Consider the following 14159-nt stretch of genomic DNA (forward strand, 5'->3'; position numbering starts at 1 on the left):
ATTATAATGTCATTCCTATAGGCTTCATAAGAAAAAAAATCTAGTATACTTTAATGATTTATTTCAGAACATCCTCATTAGTTTTAAAATAAATCAGTTAGAGTCCTGTTCTTTTAGAGTTTAATTGATTAGCCCATCTAAATAGATATGTTTTATTCACCACTGGCACTGTCACTTTTAGGATAAATATTTTGAACTGTATTTATAAGTAATGGTAAATGCCTATTTTAACTTTTTACCATGTGATAAAATTGGTGATTCAAGGTTTCTTCCAAATGGATGGGCTTGGCTTGAAGACACGTCATGTTAAACAAGAATTCCCACATTTTATGGCCACAGAGCAGTCTGTCGTAAGGGAATATAAATTATATCTTTACCTCTCACAAGACTGTTAAGAACTAGATAACTAGACTGGATAATAAGATATTATAATATATGGATGTCATCATCATTACTAGTAGATTTGTCCTATTAGTGATGGGTGAATTGCAAAATTACAAATGGAAACTTATTTTTTGGAATCACTTTATAATTATTTCATTTTTGAATAATTTTAAGTGTAGACATTTGTAAGCTTTTTGATATTAAAATTCACCAAAATTCAGTATACTTTAATGATTTTTTATTTCTCATGATTGTAATGTATGCATTTAATATTGCAAACTATTTTATACAAAGAAAGAGTTCATTACCTCTGTTATGATGATTACAACTTATTATAATAATATTTTATACACTAACTGTATAAATTATGTTTCTCCAACAGCCCTTTCCAATGTGGCATACTTAGCATAATAAAGTAGAAATCTTAGTTTAGGGACATATTCCTCAGCCTATAAGAACTAGTACAATCTACAATAGTAGGTGAAAATTTAAATTGTGCTAATTCTAAACATTAAAATCTAACTATTTGAAGCATTAACAATCCTTAATAGTGTCATAAATCATATTAACTTTTTAGCAAGGTAACACAAATTGCCATATTTTGTGATGTGTTTTTTTTTTTTTTACACAGTCATATTCTGTTATAAGTGAAATTGGGCTCCAGGCCAAGGAGAAATTTGGAGAACTTTTAAGTTTGAGAGACTGTCTCACAGCAGGAAACCACCCCAAAGTGGATTGATCGCAGAAGAATGTGTTTCCTATTATCCAGTTCTCTACCAAACTATTTTTTTGTAGCTTGAAAATAATAAAGATTTCATAAGCCCCAAGAGGTCTTTTTTGATCCATGAATGAAGTTACCGTGGATTCATATAACAAAAATCTGACTTCCTTTCAGCCATTGAAATTCAAAACCCTTCCATTTATTAGTATGAAATAAAAAAATCCTTCAAAAAATGTCAAAACGTTGCATTTAATGAAGTCAATGTCAGTGCATGCCACAGTTTTGATTCCACTTAAGATGAGTACAATATGATGTGAAAGGAAATGTAAAGTGAGTAATGGCAGTCAGCTAATTAAAGTAGATATTGAAGGATGCAATCAGTTTAGCCTTGAAATTATTCTTTAAAGTTTTTCTTAATCAAAAGATATACTTTTTAAAGTCATCACAAAATTTATTTTACTCATATTTAAATGTTTAGAATTTATGAATTACCAGAAAAAATAAGATATTTGATTTTTTGGTTGCTTTAAAATTTTGTTACCTGGAATTTTAAAATGAAATCAATCTTTAAAAAAAGATTTGTTCTTCTAGTTCGTTCATGTACCCATAGTGCCATTTTACTCATGATTCATTATACATTCTTAATGCCTTTCTGGAGGAAAAAACAAGTACAGTTCACAGAATCTTCTGTATGATTTCTCTAGAATTATAGTCTTCATTTATATTGACACAGTAGAAACGGAGTTGCTTATATAACTATAGTAACCTAATAAATTAGTTGCGTGTCTACAGTAAAATCCAGATCTTCTTTACAAATTCTATATCAGATATATAGCCAAATCATATAAATATATATAGGATTGTAATTTTGAAGTAATTTCCCTCACAGTAAAATTGGAAATTGTTATTCATATTTTGTATAACCATTTCACTCACAGGAAGTAACTACAAAAAACACAAGTTTTAAAAACTGGCACAATCACTCATTTTGCCAGGTGAAAAGAAATTGATGCAACATGTTGAACTTTGATCATTCATGTTTCACCAGTGAACCCAGATGCACGGAAAATACTTTACTCAAATTGCTCACAATAAGTGCCAATCCTCATTTTTCCATATCAAGGAGAGATGGGGATATGGAAAAATATATAAAATTGGCAGATAATCTTCAAATCTTATTTTGGGCAATACTTTTCACTTCCTGTCCTATCAAACTTTTTTTTTTTTTAACCAGACTGCCTAACAAGGTTGCCTTCTCCTTGCCCCTGCCTGCCCTCTGGTGGAGAGCAGCAGGATGGTAAAAGGAAAATAAGGAGAAAATCCATGATGAGATGAATAAGTCCTTAAGATAGGTGCAACCACAAGTTACTGGATAATCACTTCTAGTAACACTTTTATTTATATATTTCAAATATAACTACATATGCTTAATATTAAATTTGGTTTTAACTACTAAATGTCAACTAGCTCATCCTACTTTGAGACGGCAGGAAGGAAACCCTGGGGGAAGGGGGAAGCAAGAGAAAATTGTTATCCAGTGTGCTCTCCAAGATTTAACTAAAGCATTTGTTAGAGTTGACTTTCTTCTTAAACATTTTGTGTTACTGAAATAATATAATAATGCCTCAGATTTTCATGAGAATATATGATGGTGGGCTAGAGGAAGGCTTATCATTTTCCAGTTCTGTATTTTTTAGTTGACTATTTACTAGTAATTTCCTCTCCATTCATGCTGAGAACATCCTATAAAATAAAAGTGTCAGTTTCTTTGAGTTCATTGGACTATTGACAAATCATGGCCCTATGAAGTTTGAATCAGGGACTTTTGAAATAGATAAACCAAACCCTTGACTCATAACGAAAACCTAATAAATAAGATTTTTATTATAAATAATCTGACAAACCCAAATCTTTCCATTTTATCTTCCCTATATTTCTGTAATAAAACTGATGGAACAAACCCCAAATCACCACCATTTAGTAATAACAAAATTGAAAACTCAAAAATGCTCAGTTTTCTTTATACCAACAGATTTGAGATTGTACCCCAAATTTCTGTCCTGGTTTGGCCTTGAATTTCAATTCAATTCTTCCCTTCCACAGCTGTTTGCTGGGTACGCTGTTATTTAAATAATGGGGCTCTGTGGAGAAGACCTCAAGGGAGTTTGAGGGGATAGAGAGAGCTGGAGAAGAGAAAGGGATAAAAGAGTATTTAAAAGATGAAACAAATGTTATGAGTTTATGTAGGTCAAGACATTTAAAGTTAACTTTCATTTGTATTGTAATGGGGGAATTTTTTGACTATTAATGTTTTGAGCAGAAAGCCCACTTATTTCATAGAATTAAAAATTAAGAGGATACCGTCAAGCATTGGATAAAGGCATTGATGTGGTCTTGTTATATGTAAAAGAACTGAAAGTTAGTTGAACTAACACAAGTTTATATTTTAGACTTGGGCCTCTAGGAGTTCATGGAAAATAGTATGGGATATTTTGAGCTATTAAAGATATACCCACAGGCCTATTGTCGTCCAGACCTATATCATGATTTTAACGACAAGTATAAGAGATTATCAGAGAAAGAATTGATCCTCACAATTAAACACAGCAACAAGAATATATGTGTATGTGTTGTGTGTGGGAGTAAGCATACAGGAGTATACTGCATGTATTTCTTTGTATCTTTCTTTTCTACCAAACATTTCTAAAGGCAGGGCTAACTTAATATTTCATTTTTCCATAGCTTGTATCAAGTTCCCCATGCTCCACTTTCTTCTTCTGCTTTTCAACACCTTCATATCCCTCACATTCTTTTATGGCAGAGCACAACTCTCTCACTTTTTCTAACAAGAAACACACATTGCAGTTAAACAGCCGAGGTCATCCCCATGCTCGCGTCACAGGTCAAGCAAGATCACTTACATTTTTTAGGGGGTCACTTCTTCTCACTGGGTGGGATATGACCTTTTTCCTGTTTCTAGAAAAGAAACCACCCCAGATGTTCACCACCCCTTCTCTCTCGCGCTCTTTTTTGTTTCCATTCTCTTCCTTGTTTGATGCCAAACACACACTTGGACATTCATCTTGCTAGTATTTTCCTACTATGTTAAAAAAGATTGATCTGTATTTTTACCTAATGTATCTTAAATACAAAAAATAAGCCAAAAATACTCACAGAAAATCTGACATTTAATTACACTTTAGGGGATAGATACTATTTTATAATTTGAATGTACCATTTGGAAAACTTCTTGGTATTTTCAGCATATTATAAAGTCATTATTAAGATACATTTCTCTCTGCATCTGTGCTGCCATCTTAATATCATCTGTGGGCTGCACTTTTTTTTTTCAAAACCATCTGCATTTTGAGCTGTCTTTTGAGAAATAGCTGTAAGAATACAATTAATTATATTCTCCCTGTGTGGATTGTTCCTCCTGGGTTTTCACTGACCATCCCAGACATTCAGCTTTCGAGATCCTTCAGATTTACTCACTGAATACAACCAAGTTTGCAGTGGTTCTGTACTGATTACAAATATATAGATACTTTTCCTGACTTTATTTTGACAAACATAGTCAAGATGTAATGCCTGCAGAAATTATTACTATCAATAACAATTTTATGGCTTCAGTCCTATCTTCTTTATGAAGCTCAACTCTAGTTGACTGGTCCATGACATACACGAATTGAACACATACTGTATGCCAGCTACTGTACCATATGATGGAGGTACAGCAGTGAACAAAACAAAACAAAACAAAGCCAAACCAAACCGCTTCTCTTCAGGGAGCTTACAGTCTAGTGAAAATAGTCTTTAAATTGAAAACAGCTAATATATTAGAAAATAAATACCCGCTTTGTAAAAAGTACTGCGCTAAAAGCTCTATTTCAGTCTCCTTAATTTATGCATTTTTTAAATTCTCATTTTCAAAGATTTTAATCTTTAAGTAACATTTGCATTTTCATTTCTCTTATTATATTTTGAAGTTTGTTCTTATTAAGTTCTAGAGTTAGAACAAAATAATAAATTTTGAAATAAGAAAATCTGGTGGAAATCCCGTATACTTTTTGTTGCCACACCAACTTTATTATACCCCAACTTTATTCATACCCTGTTAAAAATCCATAACCAATATAATTTTTGAAAAAAGTTCATGGTCTAATTTTTGGTTAGAAGAATAATTCTGTAAATTAAAATCACATTTCTCTTGATATGACACATTTTTTCCCAAAGAATGTTTTTTTCATTTCAGAGGTAAAAAATATTTGAAGACCAGACTAATAGTTTATCTTAAAGAGAAATTCTCAAATTCTATACTTAAAATTCTAATAAGTATCAATTAATTCATTGACTCGAAAGGATGATTAATATTTTGATTGTGAATTATAAAATAAAATAAAATGCTAGCAAAAACAGGCAAACTTGTATGTACCCAAGAGTTTTATCAAATCTCATTATATTATATCCACTTAATATATTTTAAGTAAATAAAACATTATGAAAAAGTTGAGGAGCTCTCTTTACATACTCTCCAGTGATACTACTTCCCTTCTTTCAGCACCAGAAGTAACTTCAGGCAGGATGACATCTTGACTTTCATGAGCCTTAGGCACTTTTGCCTTCTTGAGCCCATTTCTATATAATAAAAAATTATATTATACAACTGTTAAAAAATTTAACCATAAAAATATTATATTATGCAACCGTGTTTATAAAAAGATGGATGTAATTCAGATTGGTTTCATTGTTATATATCCAATATTATTATAGTCATTTTTTCTTCTGGTTTTAAAAGAAATGAAAATTAAAATATTTCCATTATCCTCTAAAAGTATCGTGGACCCTCAGCACTGTGACTCTTGTTCCCAGTGGATAACTCAGCCCTGAATTCAACTCTTAGCATTCCTATGCTTTTGCTTGTATATTCATCTGTATAAATTGTTAAATTACCACTTATTGTATTGGTTTTAGAAAATGTATTGAGAACTAGTTGCATAATTTTGGTTGTTTTTTTAAAAAACAAGCAAACAGTATTTGCCTTTATTTTGAGAACATATTCAGCATTTGCTTTCTTTTTTCTGTTTTCTTTCTTCCTTCCTTCTTTTCTTCCTTCCTTCCTTCCTTCTTTCCTTCCTTCCTTCCTTCCTTCCTTCCTTCCTTTTTTGAAAGAGAATCTCCCTCTGTCTCCCAGGCTGCAGTGCAGTGGCGTGATCTTGGCTCACTGCAACCTCTGCTTTCTGGGTTCAAGTGATTCTTCTGCCACAGCCTCCCGAACTGCTGGGATTACAGGCATGTGCCACCATACCTGACTAATTTTTGTATTTTTAGTAGAGAGGGAGTTTCAGCATGTTGGCCAGTCTGGTCTCAGAACTCCTGACCTGAAGTAATCCACCTGCCTCAGCCTCCAAAAGTGTGGGATTACAGGCACGAGCCACCACGCCCAGCCAGCATTTGTTTTTAAATTAGTATCAATAACACTTTTAATTTCACCCACAAACACACACAATCACTGAAATAACATAAATATAGAAAATATTTCTTAAATGTATGATTGTTTTCTGGAGCATAAAAAGGTGTTGGCTTGTGTTCTCCAGTGGAAAATTCCTCTGTGTATATGTGTGTGTCTATTTAAGAGAGAGACAGATAGATTCAGCTGATTCCTTAGTGTTGCTTGTAATATACAGCAAATTTACACTAAAATGTTGGCATGTTTGGAGATTAATCCCTGGAAAAAAGTACATTTTGCCACGGAGAGAGTGTGTGCTGTTGTTTGGCTTTAGAGTTCAGTGCTATAATTTGTGTCATTTTTTTTGGACAAGCAATACTACAGAATGTCATCCACACCTTTAAGATTTGCTAATTTCCTCCAGGAGTTTTGCTCTTTCTCATGCCAGTTAATGGTAGAAAAATAGCTTCTTCCATTCATCAGATGAGGTAATGCTCTGTTACTATTCACATTTGAATGTAGTATGAGTGTTGTATTTAAATGATACTAGCAAGAAGAAAAATTGCTGCTTTCTTTTGAAGATTATTTCTGTGCTTTCACTCTTTAAGGATTTTAAAATAACTGTAGCAAGCATTTTCTTGAATTTTTTTTCAGTTTTCTTCACCTTTATTAAATAACAATGAATGTGTCAGCCACTTATTCAAGACTTTGAAAATGTCAATACAACTATGATAATCTAATCCCATAATGTAGCTGCTATGTCTAAGAGCATGCTTTGATGTTCAACATTTGCAAATTTGGTTAAGCTCCCAAACCATCAATCTCGACTCTATGTTTGTTGGTGAAAGACACTAACCAATTTTGCTATTGTGAACTTTACTGTAGTAGACCTACTTGCTAGCAACTAAACATACTCAGCACTTCCCTCACTGCACTTTAATTTTTTCCCTTCTATCTGATATTTCTAACTTGATCTCTTGGGTATCTCTTTGTTCCAATCCTAGCTGTCTTTCCAAGTCTTAACTCAAATGCTATAGACTCCTTAAAATCTTCCTTATTTTCTTTCCATTACTTCCACCTCTATTTTTCCTCCATTCTTCCACCCTATCAAGATGGAAATATTTTTCTCTTCTCGAATTCCATGCTTTGGTCACTTTCTATTTAATGGTATTCACAGCTTTCTTTCCTATGTAACTATTTGCCCATATAAGTCTCTTCTTTACATGTTCTTGTCTGCTAAGTAAGAAGAAAGGATATATTTTTTTTTCTTTCAGAGTCTTGCTCTGTCTCCCAGGCTGGAGTGCAGTGGCTTGATCTCAGCTCACTAAAATCTCCACCTCCTGGGTTCAAGCAATTCTCCTGCCTGAGCCTCCCGAGTAGCTGGAACTACAGGTGTGTGCCACCATGACCAGCTAATATCTTTTGTATTTTAATAGTGACTGGGTTTCACCGTGTTGCCCAGGCTGCTCTAGATCTCCTGAGCTCAGGCAATCTGCCCACCTCGGCCTCTCAAAGGGCTAGGATTACAGGCAAGAACCACTGTGCCTGGCCGTATAACACATACTTCCAATCCATCAAACACAGCATTAGCACTTAGTGAATGCTCATGTGAGAAATGGATACCAGTCGTTAGTACTCACAGATTAGGTGCTGAGATAGAGTTGAGTAATTTACTACATATCTTCTCTCAAGGTGTTCAGAGAGTCTGCTCGGGGACACAAAGAAAAAATAAATTATGGCAAACCACTCTTGCCAGTATTACATAAGTATAAACAGTGAGCACAGGTCCGAGAAAAAGACCTAAATATTTTGGGCAATGCACTTTACTTTCATCGAAGCAATAACCTTTATATTATATTGTTATTACATTATCATATTTATTATACAGATGAGATAACTGATGCATAGTGAGGTTAATTTGCTTGGAGTAAATAACTCCTGTGTAGCAAAAATATACTTTGAATCTTAGGTCTAGTTAACCTTAAAAGATGCATGAGAAGAAAAATCCAACTACTGGGGTGTTGATGAAAGAGTGGCTAGAGATCAATTTCAAAAAGAGGTTACACTTGTGCTGAGTCTTGAAAGATGCTTAGTAATCACAAAGTAACGAGACCTGGGGGACAATAAGGAGAACAGACATGAAGTGTGAAATATCAAGGGGAGTTAAGTAAATGAAAATAGTTTACTGTGAGTGAGACAAAGAGTGATGAATTAGAGAGGTGGACAATAAGAAGGTCAGAAGAGACATTATACTAAAACAGTTGTATTCCAAATCAGTAATAATGTATTTCAGACAGAAGAATAGAATGGTCATTGTTACTTTATTAGATTGGAGGCAGGTATGACAATTAAGAGGCTATAGCTTAAAATTACTGAGTGGCTTGATACAGAAAAACATAGACTGGGCGTGGTGGCTCATGCCTGTAATTCCAGCCCTTTGAGAGGCTGAGACTGGTGAATTGTTTGAGCCCAGGGGTTCAAGACCAGTCTGGGCAACATGGAGAAACCCAGTCTCTTCAAAAAATACAAAAATAATCTGGGCATGTTGGCACACACCTGTAGTCTGTAGTCCCAGCTGCTTGGGAGGCTTAGGTGGGAGGAGTACCTGAGGCCTGGAGGTCAAGGCTGCAGCAAGCCATGATTGTGCCACTGCACTTCAACCTTGATGACAGAGTGAGACGCTGTCTCAAAAACAAACAAACAAACACACGCAGACACACAAACGAAAAATCATAAAAGAGGTATGAGATAATTAGAGGATTAAGTTGATCACACTGGTTGAGTGATTGAAGTGGTTTGAAGGCTAATTATTAAGAGGGGAGAAAGCTGATTTAGTAGAGTAGACAATATAGTTAAATTTATGTGTTGAGCTAATTAAATATTCTTACTGTATTTTATATCACATTAATACCATTATAAGGAAACTTGATATTTTATACCAGTATGATGCTTGTTATACACAAGTAGTCTATGTGGTTCTCAGTTTTAAAGATATGCTCTTCAAAACACAGAGGACATCAATTTGTATGGCTCCCTTTATGGGATATGTTACTGACTTATCTAGAATTAAAGTATTGCCTTTAGAAGGGAATGTTCTTACAAATGGACTAAAACATCTCCTTTGAACATTGAATTCAACATTCTTTGTAAGAAGAAATATTTAACCAATAAGAATAGCCTTCCTGACTATTTGGATTTTATGTTAGTTCAATATCTATTATTTATTCTTTATACAAACCTCATTCACTCATGTTTGCCTACTTTCCAATCAACTCATTAAATGCATATACTTCTCTTTCCATACATGACAATGATTTCATGGAAATATTCTTAGAGTAAATACATTCATAATTGTTTGAAAACCTTTCACAGGGTAATGATCAAAGTTTCCCAGGAAGGGTTACGCCAGTTAGATATTTTTCTTTCCCCAGGAAAAGGATTATGCTAGTTAGATATTTTTATTTTGCTAATTTTTATATCTTATTCTCAACTTCGTGGCCAAATGCAACACTAACTTGTCTATGATTTACTCTGTAGTAAATCAAGAAAGAGTTGAACTTTTTCTTTCAAAAGCTGCATGTTTTGGCAAGCACTCAGAAGTCATTCGATGCTGAAAACTTACCAGTGTGCAGTTATAGCCCCATTTCTGTAATGATATTTGACTTGAAAAAAGTCCATTTAAATTTTTATTCCATAATGCCAATAACTACAATAGTAAAGTGTAGCACCACCTAGGATTTATATACTCTTGTCCTTTAGAAGTATTAAAATTATTTTCCATTTTCACTGCTCTACATTTTTTACAGTCCTATGTCAGTAGGGTTGGTCTTTGATGGTAGATTCGGGGGATTTCATACTTATGCTATCTTTCATACTGAAATTAAAACAGCTAAGGAAGGGTAACTGGTGATAAGTTAATTGGAATTCTCTTTAGGTCAGTTCAGCAGGTATTTGTTGAGCAAATATTTTCTTTCTCTGCACTGATTAGGGGTGTGTGTGTGTGTGAGAGAGAGAGAGAGACAGAGAGAGAGATGGCTAGGTGGTATGAGAAATGTGTGTGTGTGTGTGTGTGTGTGTGTGAGAGAGAGAGAGAGAGAGAGAGAGACGGCTAGGTGGTATGAGAAAAAGAGATATAAATAACCATGATATCATACAAGGTAGTGTATAAATTCACATTCAAAGTACATTTGAGAAAAGGAAAAAGAGATTTATTCCAACTGAAGGATCCTAGGAAGGCTATGATGATGTGTAAAAATGGAAGAAAGAACCACAAAACACTAGTTTTGGCTTCTTTAAGACTCAAGGACAAACTTCAGCTTAGCTAAATTTGTAGTTGTGTTACTGCAGCAAGTTATTTGGTCTTCCTGAACACCAGTTTCCTAATTTGGAAAAGAGAAATAAAGTACCTACATTGTGGTTTGGGGTAGAGAGAGACTCTCAGAATTTACATTTGTTAAGTGTCTCCACTAGTTATTTCTTAATTATGTCCTTTTTATAATGTGTTTATATTGCTGTTATTATTACGCTTATTATTACAAATGTTATGTATACTATTAAAGAGGATAAAAACCATGATGTAAACCATGAGGAAGACTTTATTTAAGAAGGAGGTGAAAAAAGAGTGGCTGTCTTCACTTGAAAAGGATGGCACTGTGAGCAAGGGAATTTAGCTGTGGCAGTACAGGGCATCTGAACCTCAACTATGGTGCACAGGGAAGAAACTATTAATATCAAGCTCTAGTTGGAAAAATTCCATGTAGTTAGACAAATGAGTAAGGCACTTGTCTTATATCCTCCCCTATGTTCCCACTCTGGAACTTGTAATTTAGTCAGATAAACTTGGGGCTTGTAGGATAACATGAAAATTTTGTAAAAGTCTATCTTTTCAGAGAGTGGTCCTCTATCTCTGACATTAGCTAAAGAGTTACTCTTTTTAGGCATTATGTAGAGTGGAACTGTATTGGTTGAGAAGTTAAACTTGGTGATTGTATAGTCCCATTCACTAGAAAAGTCTGTAATTCTAGAAAAAAAAGACTAACATCTTAAGTCAGATTATTTCTATATATTTTACTTTCTGAAATATTTTTGTTTTGCTTGTAAACGTTTCTATATGTAAACATAATTGAAGAAAATTTTATATACAACAAAATTATCTGATTTTTGTTTTTATTTTCCATGTATTTATAGGTTTTGCAGGCATAATTTTTAATGACCACAAAAAATATGTGTATAAGGATGGCATTGAGCTCTGTGTAAATATTGGTGGACATTCAGGTTTCCCAATTCCAAATTTGTTTCCACATTTTGACTGTTAAAAATAAAACTAGGTTGAGCATTGCATTTCTTAAAAGCTATTTCTATAATTCTATTTACTTCAGTTAAGTTTCTAGAATTGGAATTCCTGAGTGAAGGGTTATGAACATTAAGAATTCTGATAAATATACCACTTTGCTTTTGGAAAGAATTATAACATTATACATGTTCGTGAATGATGATTACTCATTAACTTTATTTCCAAAACATTTATGTATTATTTAAATCAAAATTATACTATTAATACTGAGGATTAAATTTTAGGTTACATTGTAATTCTCCAACTATTTATTTGTTCATTGGAAGCTACAGTCTGCCTCCTCCCGCTATCACCCACATTTCTTCTATCTTTCTCTGCATTATTTTTCTCCATAGCAATTATTGTATTCTAATATATTAAACCACACTTTGTCATCTTCTTTAATGTCCATCTGTCCTGCTTAAGGGCACTAATTATTGTTTATTTGCTGCCCTTTCTTCAGATTTAGAACAGTGCTTTGCTTACTTTATAGTTTGTGCTCAATAAATATTTTTTGAAGAAATAAATAGATAAATTTCTCTTTGTAGGCTTTTTTAGTCCATTAATTCTTAAAGGAGTATATATTTTCTTAATATGAATGAGGGTGGTATGCAACAAATATACAAATCATTTCTCTGTTTTATGTTCCAAAATATTTTCCTACTTTGTTGTGTGGCTATTAATTTTATATTTATATGTATATTTCAATATGGCTGTTTTAAATATTTAAATAACTGTTCTTCTTTTCTTTTGCAATTATAATTATGTTCATAGTTTTAAAAATGAGAAATCTATCTCTGATTATTGAGGTATTTAAAAATATATATTTGGTTCCCTATTAGATTTTAGTTTCTTCCATAATTTTAATTATTATTTTATTATTTTATTTAGGCATTACTTAGGTTTATGATGTGGAAGTTAAAATTATGTTTTCATACTCATTGTTAAAGTATCATTTTTCGATAAATTTCATGACTTTCCAATTGTTTATGTTTGCTCTATAATGTATTAAATTATCATATGCAGCCATATTACTTTCCATTTGTCAGATATTCTATTGATCAGAATAAATCTCTAGATACACTTTAGAATATTTTAATAAGTCTCAAACAGTTCTTAATTATGTTTAGATAGGAACAGTTTTCATCTTCCAAATAAATACACAAACACTTGACACCTTTAAAGCAATCAGCCTTCCCCTCGCCTCAAATTATGTTTATCTTAAATTATTCACAATTTCAGGAAAATATTTTGTAGTATTAAGACCTTTAAAAATACATGTCACACATTTTTTTTTTTAGTTTTTCCTATTCAGTTTGTATTTTTGTTGTTGAAATTGAGATTTTATTGTATTTTATAATTTGAAATTATCGGTATGTTAAATATTATTCTACATTTATGTTGTTCTGCAATTTATTAACCAATTTACTCTCTTGCTTTTCTGTGTTTATTTCTCATTTCTGTTTCATGTCTTCTATTGTACTTTTAAGGACCTCCAGAAATATTAGAAGATATATTGCTTTCAATTTTAATGGAATATTTCTAGCATGTTATAGCTAAGTTGTTGTGGGTTTGTATTATATGTGCTAATATCTGTAGAAAAAATCATCTCTTAAAGGTTATATATATATATTCTACTATGATGAAATGCCAACTCTGTTATACTACTAATCTAAACAGTATTTACTAGCTTCTTGGCACATAGTTTGAAAAACCTGCTTTATTTTCTTGAACCTGTTCAAAGTTTTGAACTTCAAAAATTTAATTATTCATTAAATATAAGTACTTTGAGCTAAAACATCTACTTATTAAGAAATTTTAGCCACTGTTAAGCTATAAACTCTCCTTTCTTAAACATCTCTTTACTTAGACCTTCTATTAAATTCAACTTTACCTAATAACATTATTTCTTCAGAGATATTGCACCTCTGTGTGTTCTGAATACTTTAAACTTTACCCAACATTTTAAATATACACAAGTTTTAGAAACACAGAAGTATTTCAAATTGGGGATGATGAAGGCAATGTGTTATTTTAAGCAAGGCACTTGCATAAAATATTAGTTTAATACTCATTGGCAGAAAGGCCGACTACTGCTTAACCACACAAAAATACCAAAAATTAGGCATATTGTATATTGTTGTTATTCACTTATCAAATACTGATCATTCTATGAACACCTGAGTATTGAATTTAATGATTGGTGGGAAGAACAAGAGTAGAAGCTGAGATGTTAACAGTTCTTTGTAACTAGTACTCTGGTAGTTTTCATT

The 14159-nt window shown here is 32.7% G+C and overlaps 1 protein-coding gene across 3 annotated transcripts in view; it reads left to right on the top strand.

Annotated features, from left to right (window-relative positions):
- Positions 1-14159, top strand: part of AGMO (alkylglycerol monooxygenase) — a 348253-nt gene that overhangs the window by 252543 nt on the left and 81551 nt on the right. Inside the window, exon 13 of one of the 3 annotated variants that reach the window (XM_028845993.2) lies at positions 1016-1304. The exons of the other annotated variants lie outside the window; for them this stretch is intronic. Coding sequence (XP_028701826.2) covers positions 1016-1123 — 108 coding nt within the window. The 3' untranslated portion in view covers positions 1124-1304. Of the gene's footprint in view, positions 1-1015; positions 1305-14159 lie in introns of those variants that run through there. 3 annotated transcript variants of the gene reach the window in all.

This window comes from Macaca mulatta, chromosome 3, assembly GCF_049350105.2.
Source record: "Macaca mulatta isolate MMU2019108-1 chromosome 3, T2T-MMU8v2.0, whole genome shotgun sequence".
In the NCBI taxonomy this organism is placed as follows: domain Eukaryota; kingdom Metazoa; phylum Chordata; class Mammalia; order Primates; family Cercopithecidae; genus Macaca; species Macaca mulatta.